Source organism: Carya illinoinensis, chromosome 3 (genome assembly GCF_018687715.1).
Source record: "Carya illinoinensis cultivar Pawnee chromosome 3, C.illinoinensisPawnee_v1, whole genome shotgun sequence".
Taxonomy (NCBI): domain Eukaryota; kingdom Viridiplantae; phylum Streptophyta; class Magnoliopsida; order Fagales; family Juglandaceae; genus Carya; species Carya illinoinensis.
Window position 1 is genome coordinate 16,731,273 of NC_056754.1, and position 24,421 is coordinate 16,755,693.

Genomic DNA, 24,421 nt, shown 5'->3' on the forward strand with positions numbered 1-24,421 from the left:
GTAAATATACCATAAGAGTTAAACTTCTAATACATGGTAAAGGCATCATAGGCCAACAGAGCCATACTAACATGCCATATACAATGGAAATCAACATAATCTATCATCATCTGTTATTAGATGCCCGCACACATCGAGGTTTCCAAACAACTAAGCACTCCAACCAGATCTCATCACGTTTTAGACAACTTCAATCATTCCCCCTCACATCGAACACTTAGTTTATAATCTACAAGATCTGCTCATTAAAATGGAATAGTTTGGATAATAAGATGAGATGAGACGTTTTAGATGAAATTTGAATAAAATATTATTAGAATATTATTTTTTTAATATTATTATTATTTTTAAATTTGAAAAAGTTGAATTGTTTATTATATTTTGTGTGAAAATTTAAAAAAATTGTCATGATAAAATAAGATAAGATAAAATAGTTTTTGTATTCAAACGAGATAGTTGAAGAAGTTGGCTAAGCTGAAGAACAAAATTTTTTAGTAGAGACAAGAGATGAGTTGTTGGCTGCGAAGGGAAAGAAGGATGTCTGTGTAATGAAAGAGAATGTTGGTTTATTAGTTGAAGATGGGGGTTTTGCTGGAAAGAAGGAGAAGCGTGGGAAGATGAAGTTGAGGAGTGGAGAAATGAAGGTTAAGGCTAAGAAAAACAAGAAAGTAGCGGGGATTGACTCGAAAGATTGAAAGAAGTTGGAGATTATAATTCATCCTCTTGAATATGTTTTTATCAAGTATCTAATACATTGTGATTTTGTCTTTTTTTTTTTTTTGTTAGACAATGAGATTCTTTTCATTTAAACTACTAACCACTTTTTTGGGTAATTGGATTTATGAAAAGAATTATAGTGTCAATGATTTTTTTTTTTTTTTTTTTTGGGAAACATATTTCATTTATCATGAAAAACAAGTTACATCTTGGACTTGATAGGCTGATACATACAGGAAAATTTTCAGATTACAAGCTAACTACTATGTTTGGAGTTCCACAGTACACAAATTTCTTTGTGACTAACATGATTTTAACAACTGTTGTATATCTCTATAGACAAACCGTCTGAGAGATGGTACTTTGTCTAAAATAGAGATTCCAAACTCCGCTCTCCATAGGAGGAGATGACTTACACTCGATGGACAAAATGTCCAAGAGACTATTTCATTTTTATTTTACCTAAACAAAGGAAATAACATTAAATATATAGGTAGAAATGCACATACATTTAACGAAGATGCTTTAAAACATGTATTTTTCTTATGTTAAATTTATTTTACATGGAAGTGATATTTCTATTTTATACATTCATTTTATTCTTAGACGTAGAAATTAATTTAAATGAATGATATGTAATAGTCATTTCTTTTTGAAAGTATATGAACTTGTAAATATTTAATATAATGAATCTGTTAAATGGAGGGGCGCCCACGTGGGGCAGACCCCTCCTTCACTCTGTCTAATGCATGGCCTTTAAGCCATGCATTATTTGCTTATAACTCGTGGCTTAAAGCCATGCGTTACTGCCATTAAATTGGCAGTTTTACGCTGGCCTTTAAGGCCAGTCGTGTAGGGGGCTATATATAGCCCCCTCTTTTGATTCTTTGTAATCATTTGAATTAGTAAAAAGCTCTATCTCTTTTGTTCTCTCTTAAAATGGTATTTAGGCTGTGGATTTGTTAAAGCGTTACTCTAGTTTTACACTACGTGGTACGCTTTACCACTAAGTAGAAACTCTTGAAATTTGTCAATCTGGAGAAACTTGTGGAGCAACTTTATAAGCTGAGTTTGATGTACTTTCCGCTGTGCTTTCTTACATTGGTATCAGAGCTTTTATAATTGCTTCCAGTTTCTTTTTGGCATATGCATGTAAACTGTGATTTTTTTTATGTGATTCGCGCACATGTGGTGCTGCAGCATTTTTTTTTTTAAAAAGAGGTTTCTTTTTTCGGCTGAGCCGCTGTGCAGACGCACAGGTGGTGCACGCACCAATGGGTGCTGCGCTCACCACCCACACACGGTGGTGCAGCGCGCACCACCTGTTAGTGGAGGTGTAGCGCACACCAAGGGTGCTGCACGACACCCCTGTAATGGTGTTGTGTGCACCACGATGTCGCGCGCACCATAAGTGGCCCACGGTACTCCATGCACCGTGGGGGCACCTTTGGTGCGGCAAGCACTGCCTTAGTGCTGCGCGCCACCAGTGGGGTGCTGCCAATACCACCTAGGTGCTGCGACAACTTTCCAACGAATAGAGGCACCGGTAACCTCCTTAAACGGTGGTTGGAATTTGTTAGTTTTGCAATTACTGTTCATGTGAACAGTACTGCTGGAGGAAGAAGATGACTTAAGTCATCTGTTTTTCCGCATGGGCTTGGGCCCTACGGCCCAATGTGTTTTGTGTTTTGGGTTTAAAAAAAAAGAGGCTAGGCCTTTTGGCCCAGTGTTTTTCGATTTTTTTTAATTTTTTTTTTAAGAAAACAAAATGAAAGAATAAAATGGCACAATGGGTTTTGAACCCAAGACCTCCTACTAAACTAAGGAGATTGGCGCACCATTGAGTTGCGAATATCTTTTGGTTTAGGTAGGGGTTTTAAATGTTTTTATAATAGTTTTTGTTTTGTTAAATAATAATAATAAAAAAAAAAATTTGGCATGATTTAATATATGCTTAGATATATTGTTATATTACATGTGATCTTTTATTTAATGTTTTAGATTAAATGTGATTACATGTGAATATTTGGTTATTTTCATGCTATTTTTGTTTCCATAGTATTATATTACATGTGATCTTTTATTTAATTTTTAGATTAAATGTGATAACATGTATGTGTGTATTGAACATGTGGGAATATGATTATTTTATCATCTATGAATGTTAGACTTGAATGTTTAGACATTAGTCTTTATTTTTTTTAGTGATAAAATAGAAAATCCCACTAAGTAGTCTTAATTAGAATTGTCAGTGTGAATGATAGGCTGAAAGAATTGAAGTGACCCCAGTAAGAACTGTAAATGCACTGTATAGCCAAAAGACTATGGTGACCCCAGTAAGAACTGTAAATGCATTGTATAGCCAAAAAGACTACAGTGGCCCCAGTAAAAACTGTAAATACACTGATAGAACAAGAAAAATGGACTGTAATGGTCTCATATAAACCATCTTTGTAGACTGGCCCAACAGGTTGCTGTAGTCTGACTGTCTTTGTAGACTGGTCCAACAGGTTGCTATGGTCTGGGTAGCTGTCCTTGTAGACTGGCCCAAAAGGTTGTTGTGGTTTTAGTAGGTTATGTCTTTACATGTGACTACGCCTAGATGATTACTTAAGATAGTGGGAGTATGGTTGAAATTTATGATGATAAATTCTCCCATATTTGGTTTTTTAAAATTTGTGCGGGAATTGAGTTAGAAATTTAATAATTAGATATTGTGGTGCAAGAGATGATTCTGAAACCTAGCGATTTTTCGATCTTGCGACATGTCTAAATTATTCTTTTTCTAACTTGAAAGGACGCGACAGATTTCTTAGGTGTGTGAGTAATATCTCTTCTTTGCGTATTGTAGTGAAATGACATCCAAAAATATAATTGCCAACTTAAACAAAGGAGAGAAATTAGATGACGAAAACTATGACATATGGCATCGCAAGATCCAATATGTTTTAGATGAGCAAGAGGTCTTGGAGGCCTTATCTCACACCCTTACTATGCCCGAGAAAGGAAATTCGGAACAACACAAGACAGATCAACAAGTTTATACCCAATGGGCTAAGAAAAATCAGTGCACTCGTATAATAATGTTAAGCAGCATGCACAATGATCTAATGTGTGAGTTCGGGGTTTATGACACTGCCCAAAGCATGTGGGAGGCTTTGAAGTTGAAATTTGGTGGAACTTCAGCCACTAGGTTGCGTGGATTAACCATGAGGTTCGACTCCTATAAGATGCGTTCTGACCACACGATGAAGTAGCATCTTAGGGATATGTCAACTATGATTCGCGAACTTAGGTTGGCAGGAAACAACCTGACAGATGAACAGCAAGTACAGGCAGTGATAAAATCACTATCGAATTCTTGGGAGAATATGAGCCAGAACCTGATGGATAACGAGAATATCAAAGACTTTGATAATGTCTCGCGTCACTTGGAATTGGAGGCTAAGCGCCTAGAGGCTGGTAAGCCCAATCATATGGCCTATCTGGCTAATGCTGGTTCGTGCAAGGCACCAAGGCCTAAGCGTAAAAAGTCCAAGAATGGAGTAGATGCTGGACATATTAAAAAAGTGTCAGGAACTTCTCAGCGCATCAAGAGGGGCAAGCGCGGGAAAAACAAGTCAAAATTAGAGTGTTTCAACTGCGGAAAGATTGGTCACTTTGCTCGTGACTGCACTGAGCCGAAGAAGGTACACTCTGACTTTTCTCGTATTGTTTTTGTAACTAGCCATGTGATGGTTGCTGACTCCTATCTTTTGTGGGCTGTTGATTCAGGAGCGACCGAGCACATAGCGCGAGATAGAGTCGGATTTGTGGAGTATCGTCGGATTCCAACTGGGAGCCGTGATATCAAGGTGGGGAATGGAGCTAGCGTAGAGGTACTGGGACTTGGTACCTACAAGCTGGACTTGCGGAGTGGCTGCACTCTTTTCCTCCACAATGTGCTATACGCTTCCGAGATCCGACGAAACTTATTTTTAGCTATTACTCTATTAAAACTTGGTTTTCGGATTGTTTTTGAAAACAATTATATTTCCTTTCATTTGGGCCATGTGTTTTATGGCAATACTTTTCTTCAAGACGGTTTTATGATATTGGATTTGGTGTATTCTAATATAAATGAATCTATTGCTTTTCTTTCTTCATCTATTGATAATTTGGATTCATACACATGGCATGCTAGGCTTGGCCATATAGGGCAAGATAGAATGACTCGATTAGCTAGAGATGGCCTGATAGACAATCTTGCTAAGGTCATCTTGCCCACGTGTGAACATTGTCTAATGGGAAAAGCTAAGAGAAAACTGTTTGGAAAAGCCACTAGGGCATCTTTTCCACTGCAATTAGTCCACTCAGACATCTGTGGTCCAATGAGTGTGAGGGCAAGACACAGAGGTGTCTACTTCATCACTTGTATAGATGATTTTTCACGTTACGGCCATGTCTACTTAATCTTCCATAAGTCTGAAACATTGGAATGTTTTTGGCGATATCTAAGAATGGTCGAGAATCAGTTAGATAAGAGTTTAAAAACTCTAAGAACTGACTGAGGACGAGAATATCTCTTTAAGCAATTTAAAAGGCTCTGTGATGAAAAAGGAATCAAAAGACAGTTAATGATGCCGAGTACGCCGCAACAAAATGGCATGGCGGAAATGAGAAATCGAACACTGCTTGAGATGGTTAGGTCAATGATGGCGCAAGCAAACCTACAAATTTCTTTTTGGGGGATGCACTTTTGACTGCTACCTACATTCTTAACCGAGTGCCTTCCAAATCAGTAACTTCCACCCCATATGAACTATGGACCGGCGAGAAACCCAATTTAAGTAACTTGCGGCCATGGGGTTCAATGGGTTTTGTTCATGATCTTTCTCATAAGTATGAAAAATTAGGCCCTAGAGGGAAGAAGTATATCTTTATAAGGTACTTAGAACACTCTAAAGGGTATGTATTAATAGGTGAACAAACTGATGGAAGTGTAACTGAGATTGAATCACGAGATGTGGACTTTATTGAAAATGAATTTCCAAGTAGAGGTGAGGTTGATAGGAGTTTAGAAGAGTTTCATTATGTTGTCATTATATGTTGACGACATACTACTAGTTGGAAATGATAAAGGGTTGATAGTCGCCACAAAAGAGTGGTTATCCTTCAATTTTGAGATGAAAGATATGGGTGAAGCATAATACATTTTGGGAGTTAAGATCTACAGAGATCGCTCAAAGAGACTTTTGTGTTTGTCCCAACAGACTTACATAAAGAAAGTCCTCGAGCATTTCCTAATGAATGAATGTAAACCCATTGACACCCCTGTTGCAAAAAACGAGAACTTATCTAAAGAGTTGTGTCCTAAGACTCAAATAGAAAAGGAAAAGATGGTCTGTGTCCCTTATGCTAATGCTGTGAGTAGTCTGATGTATACAATGATGTGTACTCGGCCTGATATATGCTATGTAGTTGGCTTAGTGAGTAGATTCTAATCTAACTCCGGACTAGCTCACTGGAAAGCAATCAAGAGGATTATGCGATATTTCAAGGGAACTTCAGACTATGTGTTGTGCTATCAAGGTTCATATTTGTAGCTAAAAGGTTATAGCGATGCCGATTGGGGCAGTGACCTAGATGAGTGTAAATCAACCACTGGGTATGCCTTTCTGCTCAACAATGACGCCATTACATGACGCAGCAAGAAACAACCCTGTATAGCTTCATCTACCGTGGAGGCAGAATACATAACTTGTTCTGCAGCTGTTCAAGAAACTGTTTGGTTACGAAGATTTCTCAAGCATTTAGACATTGGCACGGATTCTTTAGATCCGGTGACAATATTATGCGATAATACGACTGCTTTCGCATATGCTAAGGACTCTAAGTACCATGGAAGAACCAAACACATAGATATCAGGTATCACTACATCAGAGACATGGTAGTGCAAAAGGAAGTGGTTCTGAAACACCTCTCTACAAGTGGCATGGTTGCTGATCCCTTAACGAAGCCCATAACAAGAGATGTCTTTGAGGCTCATGTTATGAATCTAGGACTATGTAGACTGTAAATGTATTTTGTGATTCAAATGACATTGAGATGTAACATTTCCTTTGGGATATTAATACAATATGATTCAGTTATTGTCTTTATCGTATTGTCTTTCTAATTCACATACAAGATATGTCAACAGGCTTAGATCGACTCACTCACATGAGCGATCGCCTCTAGCGCTTGAGAAGTGAGTAGAGATGAGACATTGTGTTCTTAGATACTTGTCCAAATGGATAAGTTAGTTGACACAAAGATATGTCGTTTTAGTGGGAGCTGGAATCAGGTCCAATGAGAGGACTATGCATGGATTACTTCACAACCTATGTAGCTTATGGTTAGCCAGATGTGAGATCCTCTTTGACGCCTTGGAGGCTCGGGTTAGACACTTAAGGAGCGGCTAGACTAAGATCTGTACGGTGTTGATATAGACATATGCTCATTGAGAAAGAGAAATCCACCGTAGCATGTGTTTCATATTACATGTGCTTATTTGACCAAATGAGTAAGTGAGTAAATGGTTCCCCTCTTTCTCACTGTGTGAGTCTCATTTTTTTTTAAGTGTCCTTTACTTTTGACTATGTCACAAGATGGAGGTTATGATGTTTACTACTTTGGCATGTTGTCTATGACCTTGATCAATACGGTCTAAAGAGGCATTGCTGGGAAAGCGGTTTGACCAAAGTTGAATGATATGAATGCAAAGGTAAGATTCTTCGATATCGCATCTTCAACAGTGTTTGCTGACGTCAAACTATGACATTACATACTAGTAGCGACTAAGGTTGTGAACATATTAAAATGATTTAGAGATAGTCAAGCATTGTTATGAGTTTTCTAAAACTCAAGAGGGTTTTGAAAATGCTTGAACTGATATTATTTTATTTAGATATTATTTTATCTTATATTAGTTCCTTTGACGTCTTCTCTAAGAATTTGTTTCAAATTAAATATTATTTGTTATGCTTTGGACATAAATGCTTGTAACATTATTTATCTACAATATTCTCATCTATATCCATATATACTAATATGTTTGTTAGGTTTTGAATTCTCTCTTAGATTTTACTTCTTTCTGTTAAGCGTTATTCGTCGTTAAGTTTAGCTGGTCTCCTTTATATATCATTCTCTCAAATTGACGCGGAATTTATAATAGTCGATAATTTTATGGTGAGGGATAAGACGAAATGACTAAATAAAAAAAAATACACTTAATTATCATCAACACCGTTTATTTTAATATTTTATCAAAACTCTTCCACAAATAAATTTTGAAAAAATTGAAAAATAGTCGAGAAAAAAAAATTTCATACACTGCTTAATTAGAGGAGAGAAAATAAGAAATTTGTCGAAAAAAGAGAGATGTACCGAATCAAAAAAATCTCAAACTAATATCTCAATTTTTTTTTTTCAAACTAATAAAATTTCAAAAGGAGAACAATCTGAGTGTAGTTTGCCTTATTCAAAGGGTAATAAAATTCTATGTGTTAGAGAAATTAGGTCTTTTTCGAATATTACTTTCACTGAAAATAACCTCCATAATGATGCATTTGGTACCTCGAGGATATTTTTTAAAGTTAACGCTTCATAAAATAGATTTATATCTTGACAATATCACTGCATGAACCTTAGTATTGGGAGATTAGGTTTATTCATTATGATATCTCATTATAGAACATTTCGAATTTTTGATGACATTTTATTCCCATCTTATTCGGCATCAACTAAAAAATCCTTTCAATAGGTTGCTTATCTTGATGAATATCAATCTAATTTTAAAAGAAGGGCATCAGAATCTGCTTAGGGTAAACCAATTGTTCAATAAAACCTTTCATATTAATTATATTATAATATAACAATTTAATATCTAAACACTTATAGAAAGAAATTATAGAATTAAAAATGATTTATATTCATGAATTTATTAGATCCATTTAATTAATAAAGCAAAATTTACTTTATTTAATACTTTATTTGTTGGTGTCTTTTCATTATTTCATACAGTTTTTTACTGATCTTTTCATTTCTCATTTAATACCGATTTTATTTTTTTCTCTATTTTCCCAACTTGGAACACGCTTATATATCCTTCGATTAACCTTTTTAACACCCGCGTCTAATGTCTCAACGGATCAACTATTTCCTGAGCAGTTTGGCTCAAAAATACTATTTCCTGAGCAGTTATTACGGGACAGATAACTAATCCTAAATTGTGAGTCGTGACAACAAACAAAACCTTGGCTTTCAGCATTAAAAAATAAAAAAAAAATAAAAAAAAAATAAAAAAGGAGATTGGTGACGGTAGAGAGACCAGAGACAAGAAAGGAAGCCTCCTCGCGATAAGATGAATTTACCGAAACGCCCATACTCTTCTCCTTCCCCCGCCCCTCCTTTCCAATTTCTCCACTCCTCTGTAAACTCAGATTGCGCTCCTTCCCCAACCTCATAGCGACGGGTCTTCTATCGGAAACTCCCCCCAGCCTCCTCGGAAAAATACCTCCGCCTCAAAACCAGAGATAAGAGGAGAGAAGCTCTCGACCTCGACAGAGTTTCTGGAGAGACAGAGAGAAGGAGAGAGAGCACGTCGCGATTCGCGGAAATGGTGGCGCTCACCAATTAGTCCAACTACAATTTTCTGTTCGTGTTCTAACCTTTTCTTTCTTTGCATCTAATACTTGAACCTAACTATTCTTTTTTGTTTTTGTGATTCTTATTCATTTTCTTTTCTGAAATCTGTTTTCAATTCGTTTTGTAACTTCTTTGATTAAATTCTCTAATTTCTTTGATTAGATTCTCATTCTTAGTTAGAGAGTAGTTTCTTTTGATTCTTATATGTCCTTGTTTTAATCCTTGTATATATGAAGTTAGGTTCGGTCCATGTCTGTAATTGAGAAGCTACTAATATTAAGCTGATTGTTTGGTTGCCAAGAAAACTGAGTGATAGGGAGAGAATATAAGCTTTTAGGGTTACATTTTATGGTTTTTAGTTCCTAGCAATCGAAGTTACTAGCATAGCTGGGCAAATTACCAACCCCCGGCCAACTCTAATTTTCTTGGAGAGCGAGAAAGTGAGGAAAAAGCCTTTAGGATGAACTGTTTGGTGAGCGAGAAAATTGAAAGCATCCGGACTAACCTTGTAACACCTGGTATCTATAGGATGGTGGTGAATAGGAGAATGGTGAATGAGATCCATAGTGCCTGGAACGAATGAATGGTACTTTTTTTATTGGTAGGGTCATTAGAAATGGTATTACAGCCACTTCCTGGCTGGAATTTAGGATCTCAGCCATTTAAAAAAGAAATGGCCTGGCAAATTTGTCAAGGATTTGAGCAGGGGAAGTTGTGAGACCCATAATCTGTGGGATGGTGATGAGGATAAGTTCTTGCCGTTTCTAATGATTCCAACAGGTTTCAATTATAGTTTTGACTAGTCTTTGTAAAAAGATCGGGGAGTCTGTTGATCATCTATTATTACATTGTGAGATTGCCACGACCTTGTGGAATGGCTTTTTTTGCAAAGGTAGGTGTAGCTTGGGTGATGCCAAGAGGCAAGAAGGTTGATCGATCTCTTAGCCTCATGGAGAGGTCTTCAAGGCACTTCTCATATTGCTGCAATTTGGACGATGGTTTCAATCTGCTTATGTTGGTGTCTTCGGAGGGAGAGGAATGAGAGAAGCTTTAAAGATTGTGAGTTGTCAATGGATGAACTTAGAACTTTCTTTTTTAATACTTTGTTCTGTGGGTTGATTGTAATCGATTTTAATAGCACGAACATTCTTGAATATCTTGTATTGCTAGAACACCATTCCTAGGCATTGCTCTTGTATATGTCTTGTGTACTTGGGCTTTTGCCTATCCTTATAATCAATAAAATCTTATTTACTGATCAATTATTGTAAAATATAAATTAAAAATTGCTAGTGCTTTCCTTTGATCATTACAAATTATACTAATTGTGACTCTTAGACACATTGTGATGTAATTAGCTACATCTCAGACTACAGAGGTCTGCGTTTTGGTTCCAGAAGTTCCGCTTATAAGGACTACCTTTTGTTGATGTTGTTTAATACACTAATTGTAGTGGATGAAATAAAACCCTTTGAGGTTCCCTATAAAGTGAGGTATGGAACAGAGTCGCTATGAAGAAACACTCAAGAGTTACGAATGAAACTTCAAACTCATATTGGTCATGGCTTGAGAATGGGAATTGAACTCTATGAGATTTAATTTCCCACGTTTCTCAATAGCTCAATGGTAGAGTGGTGGCTGTCAACTGTCTGGTTGTAGGTTCAAATCCTACTTGGAGAGATTTGATTCATTTTGAACTAAAGAATTCAAAATTCAAAATTCAAAATGCGAGGGTTCGCTTTGACCTTTAAGGGGAGGTAACCTGTCTCCCTGTCTTTGTTTCTATTGCATTCTATTTCATTGTATCACATTTTGTTTTTCGAGATTTGGGAATCACCATCAATACCTCGGTGTGGGTTCTAGATAATCCTTTGTCATGTAGTCTGTGGCTATATATAACTTGCCAATTAATAATTCTTGGATGTACTAGTACTAGCAAGCACATCTTTGATGCAACCTTCGATTCTCCTAATAGGCCACAATTATCGCAAGCAAATGTAGTAATGACAAATGACACATTTTTGCTATTCTACTAATACTTGTACATTTAGGCCTCGTTCTAATAGTGAGATGAGATGAGATGATTTGTGAATAGTAGTGAAATGGTTTGTGTTGAGATGTTTTATGGGATTTTGGGAAAGGAGAGAAAAAGTTGAATAAAAATATTATAAAGTTAAAATATTGTTAAAAAATAATTTTTAAAGTTTTTTGTTTTGTTTTGGAATTTGAAAAAGTTGAATTGTTTTTTTTGTTTTGTTGGAAGTTTGGAAAAATTGGAATGATTAGGTAATGATTAGATGAAAAAGTTAAATATTTGAAATTGAAAAGTGTTTGTGGTGTTTGGATATTGAAATAAGATGGGATGGGAGGAGATGAGAGGCTTTTGCTTTTCAAACCAGGCCTTATAGTTGCTCTAGTATTCTGCCCAAGATTGGCTGAGGAAGAATTACGGGGCATGAAACAAAAGAAATATGTTGACTTGGGTGGACATATTGTAGCTAATATATCATCTATTAGGGGTGGCAATATGTTATACGACTCGTTAACCCAACACGAACACGACACGATAATAGCGGGTTATGGTTTAATTTTATCGGGTTTGGGTTAAAATGGGTTGATCCGTTAAAACACGATTGCTTAACGGGTTGATAACGGGTCAACTTGTTATGACACGTTAAGAAAGTTAAAATTACAATTATACCCTTATACTTGAAATTTAATTTCAATATTTTTATTGTTTGGATTGTAAATTTGGACTTGTAGTTAGTTTTATAATTTTTATCAATATTGTGATTTTAACATTAAATAAAATTATGCTAAATTTAATCAGGTCAAACGGGTTAATTTCAGACTTATTCAACTCATTTATATAAACATTTTGAAACGGGTCATATTGTGTCATTAACATATTTTGTAATATTTACTAATGGGTCAAAACGGGTTAACCCGACCCGACCCGTTACGTTAATAGATCGTGTTAGGGTTTGAGATTTTGACACGATAAGCTTAACGGGTTTGGTTAGGGTTGACCTATATAGTATAATATACATGCTTTGACATGACACTAACATGACCCGTTAACACGATTTGACGCCCCTATCATCTATCCACGTATCAAAAAGAAAAAAAATAGCGATAAAAAAGTAAGACCATTACATTTCAACAAAAAACCCACACCCAAGTTACCTAGCTTTAGGTCTGCTATCACAATCATGATTTTCCTACATCTTGGGGGGAAGACCCTTCCCTTTTTGGCTGTGGCAAGGAGGGATGCAAGCCTCTTAGAGAAGACAGGGGGACCCGCGTGTTCTGTGTAGCATTGGATGATTTCTTGTAGATGAATGTTAGATCTATTTCCTGCATTGGTAGTGCTTTAGGATCATCAGATAGACAAGCTAGTGTGTAATCATGGCCGGTAAAGGTTTGGGTGCACTTGACATGTTGCTTACATATATTCAAACTGTAATACATAAATAGTTCACTAACATATATTCAAAGCGCCAAGTACTTTGCAAAGCCTTAACATTGCTTACATTAAATGGTGCACATTTGCTTACGTGTTCGTGCAAAAACTTTTCTATTACATGGGTATGCATTAATCATCTAGTTTTCCTTTCGTTTTCTTGTTAGTTGAAGTGTTGCTCATCATGTAAAATTAAAAAAGATAAATTACTGTGACTTAATGTTGTGGTTCCTTCTTATTTATTTATTTCTTTAAATGCAGTTTAGGATATTCTAACAGGAGCATAATTTCTTCTATTACCTCTTTTTTTTTTTTTTTTTTTTTTTTAATTCTGTTTTCTTGTTCACTTAGTCTATCAGCATGGGTTCGCCTTCAGGCGGTGAGGGTCCTGCCATACTGCAGTTGAACAAATGGTGCCCTTCACAGGCCCAGCTCAACCTGTCAGAATTTCGGGAAGCTTTTATTTCTCCTACTCGGCACATATTGTTATTACTTTCTTATCAACGCGAAGCTCTGTTGCTTCCTCTGATTACTGGTGAGATTTTTTTCCTCAGTTGCCTCGCTCCTATTTGTGCTTTGATTCTCCCAGGCTGCCAACATTTATTAGTCACATAGACATGCCTGTGATACATAGTGGTTTCATTTTTCTTTCTCTTGTATTTTTTTTTTTACTCATCAAAATAATTTTCTCTCTCTTTTTATTTGCCTGCAGGGGACTCTACACATAATAATGATTTGGAAAGTAGTTATGCCGAAAGTTCCAAATATCCAGGATCATTTTTGAAAGGATCCACAGTATCTAGTAAGTCAGATTCAAGGGATGACATGGAATGTACATCTGGGTTAGAAGTGGATTTTGATCACGGTTTTTCTCTTGAATCAAGATCTAATAGTAATACTTTTATTGGTGACGTAAAATCACTTGCTTGGGGTATATCCGGTGATACTTATAATCTGCACGAGGATACCTCTTCATTTAGAGAATTTCTGTTTGTATCTGGCAACCATGGTGTGACTGTCCATGCTTTCTGTCAACCCAGTAGAAGCACTTTAATGGCTAGGACCGCACTAGAGGGCGACTTTGGGCAAGGGAGGTGGGTGGAATGGGGGACTTCTTCCATACCAGCTCAAAGGATGGAGGAACAAGAAGCTTCCAGCTTGTGTTGTAAACCTGCTGGAGATGTCATAGATGTAAACAAGGCCGATGGAAATAGTGAGATTCCTCATAATCTTTCTGAAGGAGATGATGATTTGTTGAGAGGCATTGGTTCTAAAACATGGTTCCAATCTTTTTTCACTAAAGCCGAATGTATTAAATCTGATGGCACAATATGGACCAGGTTCCCGGACAAGTCATCATTTCCTTGTTCTGCTGAGGTCGTTTCATTCAGTCTTTTTAACAGTAACTCACCACTTCTGGACTTCTATTTCAAAGGCAACTCTGTATCAAATAAGGAGAGCTGGCAGGAAACAGTTCTTGCTTCAGAGAATAATACAGTTATGAAGTCAGATTTGGCTTCATCTGTTGCAAATTGCAAGTCTGATGTTGTATCTGATGTTTTCAGTGTTGGAGTGAATAGTTCACACAAGTGCTCCAGAGTGTTCTCTAGCAATTCACATCACTTAATTGGATTTGTTTTCACATTGGTGGATGCTGTTTCTGTCAATCCTAGTGATGAAAGTGAAAGGAGCAAGACCAGTAATTTAATTCTTGTTGCTAGGTTAGAGAATTGGGGAATCCAGTGGGTTTCCTCATTGAAGCTTGAAGAAAGTCTAAACATAGGCCCGGTGGCTGAGTGGGCAGACTTCCACTTTTCTGATAATCTTCTTGTTTGTCTTAATGAGTCTGGCTTAATCCTTTTTTATACTGCTATGACTGGTGATTATGTTGCATGTATGAATCTTTTACAAATATGCGGGCTTAACCCCCAATCTGATTTACTTGAGAAAGAAGAACTTTCTGCAGGCGTTGATGTGAAAATTAACAATGTTGATGGAGTTCCTGAGAAGTCAACTTATCAACATGGTTGTTTTGGTAGAAGAATGTTTAAAAGGTTGTTTGTCGATTCACATACTTCCCTCTTAGCTGTGGCTGATGAATATGGTGTAATATACGTAATACATGCTGGTGACTATATTCCAGACAAGTATTATACATCTGAGAAATTGCTTCCTCATTTTCAGCAATCAGGACTTGGCATGTTGGTTGGTTGGGAGGTTGGTGGTTCTGATATTGGACCCCAAAGGGGGTATTCTAGTTATGGTAATTATCTCAAATTTAGTAATTCATCCATGATGGACGGAAAATTCTCTTGCTTGGATAATATTGGAAGCAATGTACTTCAGAAAACCCGAGACGTGAACCTTCATGGAGAGAGGAACCAATGTGACTCATGTTTAAGTGGCTTTTCTGCTTCAAATACTACAGATCAGAGGTCTCGTGATGCTGAAGTGCAATCACACACTTTGCGAAAAATATTGCTTTCCACGTGTAGATTTAATGAGGATGACTGTATCTGTTTTTCTCCTTTGGGAATTACTCGGTTTATTAAAAGACGTCATTTGAAGAATCAAAAGGGTCCTCAGATCATTCATTTCGATCTGCGTGCGGAGTCTGCAGTTCATGATGACAGCTGCTTGAATGGGAATAAAATGTTTTGTCTACAAGGGAGAAAAGAAGCTTTTATTGGAGAAGCAGTCGGTTGCACATTCCAGGGATGTTTTTATCTGGTGACGGAAGGGGGTCTTTCAGTGGTTTTTCCCTCTATATCAGTTTCATCTAATTTCATTGCTGTTGAGACCATTGGATATCGGCAGTCAAGTATAAATACAGGCATTGGATATCAAATCAAAGATGTATTGGGAATTGATGAATCAAAACAGCCCTGGCCATTGTGGAAGCTTGAAGTTTTGGATAGAGCTTTTCTGAATGAAAGCCCTCAAGAGGCAGATCGCTTATGTTTGGAAAATGGTGAGAATAATTGAAATTTATTGTTTTGTGTTTCTAGTTCCCCATCAGTTGATACTTAAATTGTATACCCCAAACAAACCAGTGTTTCATATTCTCTATTTTTACCTAGTAAGAATATCTGTTTTGTATTTTTTCTTATAGGTAATCAAGAATTTCTATTCATAAGAAAAATGAGGCATAGCCCAAGTACACATGATGTATACATGGGAAGAACCTAACTAGAGTTTACAGCTAAAAGTAGAAAGTCATGGACATTTAGTCTATTAAAATCAATGACCCCCCGCCCATAAGAATAAGGTTTTATAGAAGAGAACTTTAAGCTCATCCATTGTCCTTTCATGATCCTTGAAGCTTCTATCATTTCTCTCCCGACACTGATAAAAAAAAAAAAATCATCTCTCCCCCGCCAAATGCACCAACACATACATATAGGGGCCATCTTCCATATTGCTGCCACTTGTGGATTGCCTTGAGTCCTCTTTAGCTTGCTAGAAAATCCACCAGCCTACTAGGCATGGCACATGATAATCCTATTCCCAAAAAAATATCCCACATGGTCCTGGCCACCTCACAATGTAAAAGTAGATGATCTACTAATTGCCCATTCTTCTTACATGTGCAATACCAGTCCAACACCATTACACGACGCTTCTTCAGATTATCTGTAGTAAGAATCTTGTCTAGGGAGGCTGTCCAAACAAAAAAAACTACTTTCAAAGGAGCTGTCGTCTTCCATACATTCCTCCATGGAAAAGTGTTCATGCCCTGGCTAGTAAGAAGTTGGCAGAACGATCTAACTGTGAATCTACCTGTCTTGGAGGGGCTCCAACTGATCTTGTCTATGCTGCCCTCAGTCACCCTAGCGGAATACATAGTAAGGCAAAGAACTTAGCGATAACCTCCAACTCCCAATCTTGTGCTACCCTAATGAAATCTAAATTCCATTGAGGGGAACGGTGAGAGAAGACCAAGAGATCAACTACTGAAGCATCCTTTGTTCGTACAAGCTAAAAAATGTCAAGGAATGTTTCTTTGAGGCTTTGTTCACCGCTCCATTTGTTGTGCCAAAATTTGACTCAAGAACCATCACCTACCTCAATACGTGCATAGCTTAAGAAAGTCTCCTATCATTTTCTAATGTGTTTCTACAAACCCACCCCATATGGTCCACGTATCTCATTTGAAGACCATCCTCCCCAAGACTCCTCAAACTTTGATTCTTTAACTAACTTCCATAGGGACCGCCCTTTCTAGTGGGTACCGCCACAACCATTTTCCAAAAGAGCTTGCTTAAACTTCCATCAAATTACAGATCCCCAATCCATCTAAAGGAGTCAAAACCACTTTTTGCAAGTAGATAAAGTAAGAAGTTTTATTTGATAGGATCGTAAGCTTTCTCCACGTCTAGTTTGCAAAGTAATCTAGGTTCTTTAGATTTGAGTTGTCCATCCAAGACTTCATTTGCAATTAATGCCGAGTCAAGAATTTTTCTACCTTTGACAAATGCATTTTGAGGCTTCAAAATTAACTTCTCCATCACTGTACTCAATCTATTCTCTAGAATTTTAGAAAGGTTCTTGCACACCCCATTCACAAGGTTAATAGGACGGTAGCCTTCTTTCTTTCTTCTTCTTCTTTTTTTTAATCACATTCGGAAAATGTAACTCCCAATTTGGAGTTATCAAAAACCTACCAATCCTCAACCAGGATGGGTGTTCACGGCTGTTGGACCATCTAAACGTGCCTCCAATTGAACGAATATCCATAAGCTCATGTTAAAAAATGAAGGAAGAATAATCCTTAATAACAGGGTTAAGGTGAGACGCAGGGGAAGTGAGTGACATTAAAGTTCCCCCCTATAGAGCTTGGTATATCCCACCAACTAAGAAGCCCTGCCAATTCTTCCCACAATAGATTTCTTTCCGAATCAATATTAGGGCCATAGACTCCTGCAAATGCCCACAAGAATCTGTCTTCTATATTCTTAAAGGAGCAAGCCACAGTAAACTCTCCTACACATTCATCCATTCTCTCCACCACTCTTTTATCATACATAATTAAAAAACCCTTGGATGCCCCTTTTGACGGCAAGTACAACCAGCCGACATGTTGACATCTCCAGGAACTCTAAACTAATTCTCTAGTGATAAATTCCAGCGTGGTCTCCTGTAAACAAATTATATCACCCTTCCATTGACGAAGTAAGTTTCTAATTTGGAGCCGCTTGTTACTCTCATTTAGAGAGGAATCTAAAAACAGAAATAAATTCATAACTACATTACTAAAGTAATTTTGTTGGTTTAGCATCGTTGAGTTTTACACATGTTGGATGTTTGTTTATTGAAATTGTGCATTTTAGGATATGCTAAACTGTATTCTGAGTGCATGCATGACATCTGGATGCTGCCATATCAGGGTGGGACCTGAAAATATCACGGATGCGTCGATTGCAAATAGCTCTGGACTACTTGAAATTTGATGGAATAGAGCAGTAAGATTATATTTTTGCTAATTCATTATTGCTTTTTCTTTTTTTTTTTAAAATGACTTTCTCGGCTTCTTGTTGTTTGATCTATGATATTAGAGTATATGTCCCTTTGTACATAAGTCCCATAGGGTGGTATCAATTTCCTTGAATTAAGGATATGATATACAAACAACGTATTGTTGCTGTGGTTTAAAAATCTGGTTCCTTTTTAGATTAAGGCCCATATATTTCTCACAGAAATACCCTCATTTCTAATATTATAGAAATCTAAAATAAATAGAAACCAGTTAAAGTAGCCTACTGTAGTGCTGAATAGGTCCACACCAAATATGGAAACTAGAAATTTGCATTATGTTGGTCCTAAGCTTGCTTTTTGTTGCCTGCATCTCCCTGTCTTGTTGCAAACTTCTACTTCATAACCCTTTTGGACCAATAGAGAGCCGATGGAGGAGACTCTATTTGATTCTAACCACCGGAAATTGAATGTCAGAGAATCTCATAAAAGATAACTAGGTTTTTCTCTTTCCAATAACCATACCAGAGCATCTTTTGCTTCAATTTTGTTTGTATAAATATCATATTGAGGCTTTGTTCTTGGGTCAATGTGTGGAATGTATGACTCATGTTAACCAATGGATTTCTTTTTCCTTTCGGTGGATGAACAGATCTCTAGAAATGCTTGTGGGTGTAAATCTTGCCGAAGAAGGAATTTTAAGATTGCTCTTTGCTGCTGTTTATCTGATGCACTGTAAATCTTCCAATGATAATGAGGTTTCTGCTGCATCAAGGTAAAATTCTTTCTTTGATTTTCACTCATTCTCACAGATATTCTTTCTTTCACTTCTTGATAGGTGTCTTTCTTGTATACATCTTGTGTGCTTGGATTGCACTTTTTAGTTTTTATTGTTTATTTATTTATTTTTTTAACTTATAAATATGAATCTTGAGCATATTTTTTATGCAACTTTTTGCTAATTCAATTGGCGCCGCATTTTAAAATCTTGCATTTTGAAATCTCTATGGTCAATTACATCATGTTTAGATAAAATATTGTAAAATAAGTTTAGGATTTATTTATCTAAGGTCCAATAAAGGTCTAATTACAGTTTTTGCCCACAAATTATCACATGTTTTCTATTTCGCACCTTAAACTATTAAAAGTTTCAAGTTGCACCCTAAACTACCTATATTTTTCTATTTTCACCTTCGGTTAAGATTTGACCATTAAGATTGTGCCATTGGCTAATCTTTTGTTCATTTTAACACCTAAATCTTAAACGAGGGCGCAAATTGAAAAATATGGGTAGATAGGGTATAAATTGAAACTTTTGATAGTTTGAGGTGCAAAGTGAGAAACGGATGTTAGTTCTTTGTTTGGTGAGTACACGTGCACGTTTGCATAACTTATATTAAGAACCTGATATACAAATTTGTATCTCATTTTCCTTTAATATATACATGTGCATTTGTGCATGTAGGTTTTATTTTCCTTAAAGTAGTGTGAGTGTTTTGTTTTTTTTTTTTTTTTTTTGGGGGGGGGGGGGGGGGGGGGGGAGTGCCACATATATTTATTATGATCTTGACTTAGCTTCTATTGATCTTTTATCTGACTTACATTTAGATGCTTCCTGAAGTTGATTTTTTTTTTTTTTTGGGTACCATATTGGTATGTGTTTCTCATTTTGTATGTTAGTTTCTTCCTTCTATTTGGTTTAACCTTGCACTATCTATCCTCCTTGGCATGTGTTTTTGGATGTGAGTTACATTTAGACGCTTCCTGGAGTTAATGGTTATCTTTTTGGGTGTATTATATGCATGAGTTTATGAGTTTCTCATTTTTTATGTGAGTTTCTTACTTCAATCTGGCTTAACCTTCATGTTTATTCCTACTTGACATGTCTATATTCATTAGCATTTGTTTTACCCATATATGGTAATACACCTAAATTGAATCCCATCATGTCAACTTCTGCAAGCTAGTGTTTGAATGAAAATTGATGGCATACATAGGATGGTGATAACTGGAATTGGTTCCTTAACACACATAGTTGGTAACAATAATAGAGTGCTTTAGTACTGCTATTCGAATTTGATGGAAGTTGTAATTGATTGATTATCTAAACCTTGAGCAGTTTTTCATGCATAATAGGATCACCATGTTAATTTATGAAAAATCTTGTTTACAAAAAGGTTACAGGGTGTGAGAGAGAGAGAGAGAGCCCTAAGGTTCGCGCCCTCACCCTTACACCCGCGAGTGTCTCTACACCTCTGGCACAGACATGGCTGAAGGGCCTCGCGACGCTGTAGTAGGTCGTCTGGGGTTGTCATCCTTTCGGTGACCTTGATTTTTCCTAGATCTTTTCTGCATTTCTCGGAGGCTCCGACGGCCATGTTGTCGACACAGAAAGAGTCGATGGTGATCGGCGATCCTCCTGGGAGTACTCCGGTGCTAGGACCTTCTTCGGTGACGGTCGAAACAGAAAGTGACATTGGAAAGCTGCCTAGATTCATCATTTTTTCGTACAGAAAATGACGATGGTGCTTTCTGGGGACACCGATTGATCTTGCTGGTTTGTTTCATCCTTGGGCTTTGCAAATTTGAAGTGGATGTTTTTTGTTGTTTGATCCATAGTCCTTAAAAGGATGAAGAGGGAGCAGTAGGATATCTTTGATTTGGGCTTTGGGATTTGACGATGACGATGTGCGATGGGGATTTGTCTCAATTGGAAGGCGAGAGGTGGTTGAAAGTGGAATAACAAACATTCGTTTTTATGAAAGAGGGAGGTAATACTTTTCGTATCTCTCCACATAGCAAAAGGATAGCTAAGTTCATGTGTTTAGGTGAGATGGCAGCTTCGTGGGTGGCTAAGGGGATTGAGGATTGTTTAGAACTTAACTGTCATGAAGGTTTCTTTAGAGAGTCAAGGATGGGTAATGGACTTTTTATAATTCAACATCATGTTAACGCAAGGGGCAGCTTTCTGCAACTCTCAGAATTCTGAAATGGAAAGAGGAAAGGTTTGTTGGTGATTTTGGAGGGCGCAAATGGCTTTGGATGGAGGGGCTTTATGCAGTCCATTTGTAGTGTTATTAGGTCCAAAGCCACTTTTTTGAAGCATACAAACAGTGGGGAGTTTGTTGATGGAAAAACAGTGGGAAGGTCTTCCTCAGTTAAAGGTGCTTCATACGCTGTGGTGTTGAGGTCAATGGCGGGTAGTTCGACTGAGATCAGCTCAACGACATAAGTAAAGGGGAAGGCACTTGTAGGAGACAAAGACTGTCAGGTGACGTTGGGAGAAGTGGAGGGGGTCTTGTGGGATGTTAAAGCTTAATTGAAGGGAGTTATTGAGTATGTAAGAGATCTGATGATTAAAGTGGATAAGGGGCTAGACCTAGTCATGGGTTTTGGTGGTGGGTCGAGATTGGATAAGGGAGGTCGGGGGGTAGATCCTTCGGGTTTGAAGGTCACAAGTGTGCTGTCAAAGGTTTCAATGCTGTCATAAATAGGGTCGTTGGATGCTGGTATCTTTGTTCATGCTAGTGTCACTATGCCTCCTGAGGGAGTAGTAGGGCCTCGGGCTCTAGTTGTAGATGGGGTTAGTACTTCTGCCCAGGGCTAATTTTTAGTTGAAGATGGGGGGTCCATCCAGGGTTTTGAATACTTTGGAAGAAACAGTCGAGCCTCTTCTAGAAGATGCAATCGAGGTTACAGAAGGTTGTGTTTCCCCTACTTGTTCTGTGTCTCCTCAGGGAGCAGTAGGGCTGACAAGGCAGCACGGAAAGGATCATTGGGGAGTGGAGTACATACAAGCAATGTTGATGGAGGGGAGGAACCTGTAATGGTGATAGAAACAATGGACAACAACCATATTTTTGTCGAGCTACCATATGGCGGGAAGGAAAGTTTGTCATTGGTGCCTTGTATGGAGGAAGGTTTAGAGTCGGGAGTGTAGTTGGGTACTGTGTCTGGGGATTATGTCATTTCCTTGCTTTCTCTTCCTTTGTTAAATGATATAGTTTAAGCAAATCGTGGGGATTTCAAATGATGCATATGAAGACCAAATTAAAGCTCCATTTACTACGATTGAGGCGAGCCACGTGCTTGAAACCAAATCAAGTTTTAAGAAAAGTAGGGAGTTGAAACGTATTTCATGGGCAATTAATTACGACGCGATGGGAGGTAGTTCAAGTCGAGGGAAGACTAAAGGGTGGGCATTGTGAAGACGGTCTTGTAGAGGGATTTGAATTAGTTGTACAGGAAACAAGGGGTTGGGGTTGGGGAGGTGTGTCCAATTCCAATTCGGATTTTGGTGTATTTTGGGTAGTTTTCACTGGCTTTTGGGTCATTTGGGGCACTCTAATATGGGCTAGGTGTTTTCTTGTATACGTCAAGTGTACTTGGTTACTCCTATTGATATATAGAAAATTTTTACTTATAAAAAAAAATGTTAATTTATGTGTCAACTATGTTGAGTGGTTCCCTTGTGCATCTTGTTGAGGGAACTTCTTTGATCGTGTGATATTACTTATAGGAAAAACGTTTTAGATGTGTGGTATGGGTAAAGAATAATGGGCTTAATGTCCATGAATTTCTTTTTTCGGTTGTAAATCCTATTTAGGTATTGATATGTTTATGGTGGTGCATATGGATGGAGAGGAATGGTCGGGGTTTTAAGGATCGTGAATGGACAATGGATGAGATTAGAACTTTTTTTCTTAATACTTTATACCATCGGTCGATTGTAATAGACTTTAATGGCATGAACATGCATGATTTCCTTGTATCGTTAGACACTCATGCATAGGTGTTGCTCTTGAACGTATAAAAAAAAAAGATGTTGCTCTTGTATATGTCCCATGTACTTGGCTTCTCCTATTTTAATAAAATTCTTGTTTACTGATAAAAAAAATCCCATTATAAGTCATGTGTATTTGGCTATGCCTTCTATTATGAATAAAACTTCTTGATTATCTTTTAAAAAAAGGTTTTGGAGGGCAGAAGAATTGGAGAAGAAAGATTAATGGTTAGAAAATCTCAGTCCTACCCTCTCACTATTTGATATGCTTGTACTTTCAAACCTAATATGCTGGTATACCCGTACTCGGTGTACATATTATAATCATGCCATCTAACAATATGAAATAAATACTTATTATGCTTTCAGAAGGAAGAGAAAAAGTATGACCAGAATTTATATTTCATATATATTATTCAGAATATATATTATTTTTCTGTTAAATTTCATCTTAATCCAGAATCATGTTTTGAAACTTACTCTGTTCAATTCCATATTATAGGCTTCTCGCATTGGCCACAAGCTTTGCAACCAAAATGATTCGGAGATATGGATTGCTACAACTTAGGGAAGATTCTTACCCATTACAGAGTTTTACTAGGACTCACGTACTTTCTTTTCCACCAGTTGGACTGGAGAAAGTACAAAATGATCAGGAGAATTCAAGAAAACTTCGAGAGATGGCTCGCTTTTTAGAGATTATTCGAAATCTGCAATATCGACTTGATTTAAGATTCAAAAGGCCAGGCCAAGGATTGGTAAGGTGTATGGTGGTCCTGCTAGTCTATTACTGCTTGCATCTAATCATTATACTTTAGTAATTCCTTATGGAAATATTGCAGGTGGATGGTATGGAAGTATCTAGTTTGATGGATATGGATTCATCCCAAGATGAATCTATTCGATCCACAGATGCAGTATCATTAGAAATTCCAAACCAACTTGAAATATCTTTTCCTGAGCCTTCAGGCTCCAATGATACTGAAAATCTTGCTTTGATACCTATGGATACTGAATCCCATTTGGACCCTGAGTACATAAGTGAAGTATCTGCTCTTGTGTCTAAAGGGGGGATGCTGGAGAAGAAAATTCTTCCATTAGAAAATCCCAAGGAGATGATTGCACGTTGGAGGTTAGATAATTTGGATCTTAAAGCTGTGGTTAAAGATGCTCTACTCTCCGGTCGTCTCCCTTTAGCAGTTCTGCAACTGCATCTTTGTCATTCAAGAGGTTTGGTCACTGACAAAGAGCCTATTGATACTTTCACTGAAATTCGCGACATTGGAAGAGCCATTGCCTATGATCTATTTTTGAAGGT

General features: G+C 37.3%; 1 protein-coding gene across 4 annotated transcripts in view; it reads left to right on the forward strand.

Annotated features, from left to right (window-relative positions):
- Positions 1–9,058: 9,058 nt before the first annotated feature.
- LOC122303509 overlaps positions 9,059–24,421 on the forward strand; it is a 40,817-nt gene continuing 25,454 nt past the window's right edge. Inside the window, exons 1-7 of one of the 4 annotated variants that reach the window (XM_043115316.1) lie at positions 9,059–9,394; positions 13,200–13,383; positions 13,561–15,819; positions 18,235–18,310; positions 18,973–19,095; positions 23,606–23,861; positions 23,946–24,419. In XM_043115316.1, coding sequence (XP_042971250.1) covers positions 13,209–13,383; positions 13,561–15,819; positions 18,235–18,310; positions 18,973–19,095; positions 23,606–23,861; positions 23,946–24,419 — 3,363 coding nt within the window. In that variant the 5' untranslated portion in view covers positions 9,059–9,394; positions 13,200–13,208. Of the gene's footprint in view, positions 9,395–9,468; positions 10,445–13,199; positions 13,384–13,560; positions 15,820–18,178; positions 18,311–18,972; positions 19,096–23,605; positions 23,862–23,945; positions 24,420–24,421 lie in introns of those variants that run through there. The other 3 variants (XM_043115317.1, XM_043115315.1, XM_043115319.1) reach the window with 3 other exon arrangements.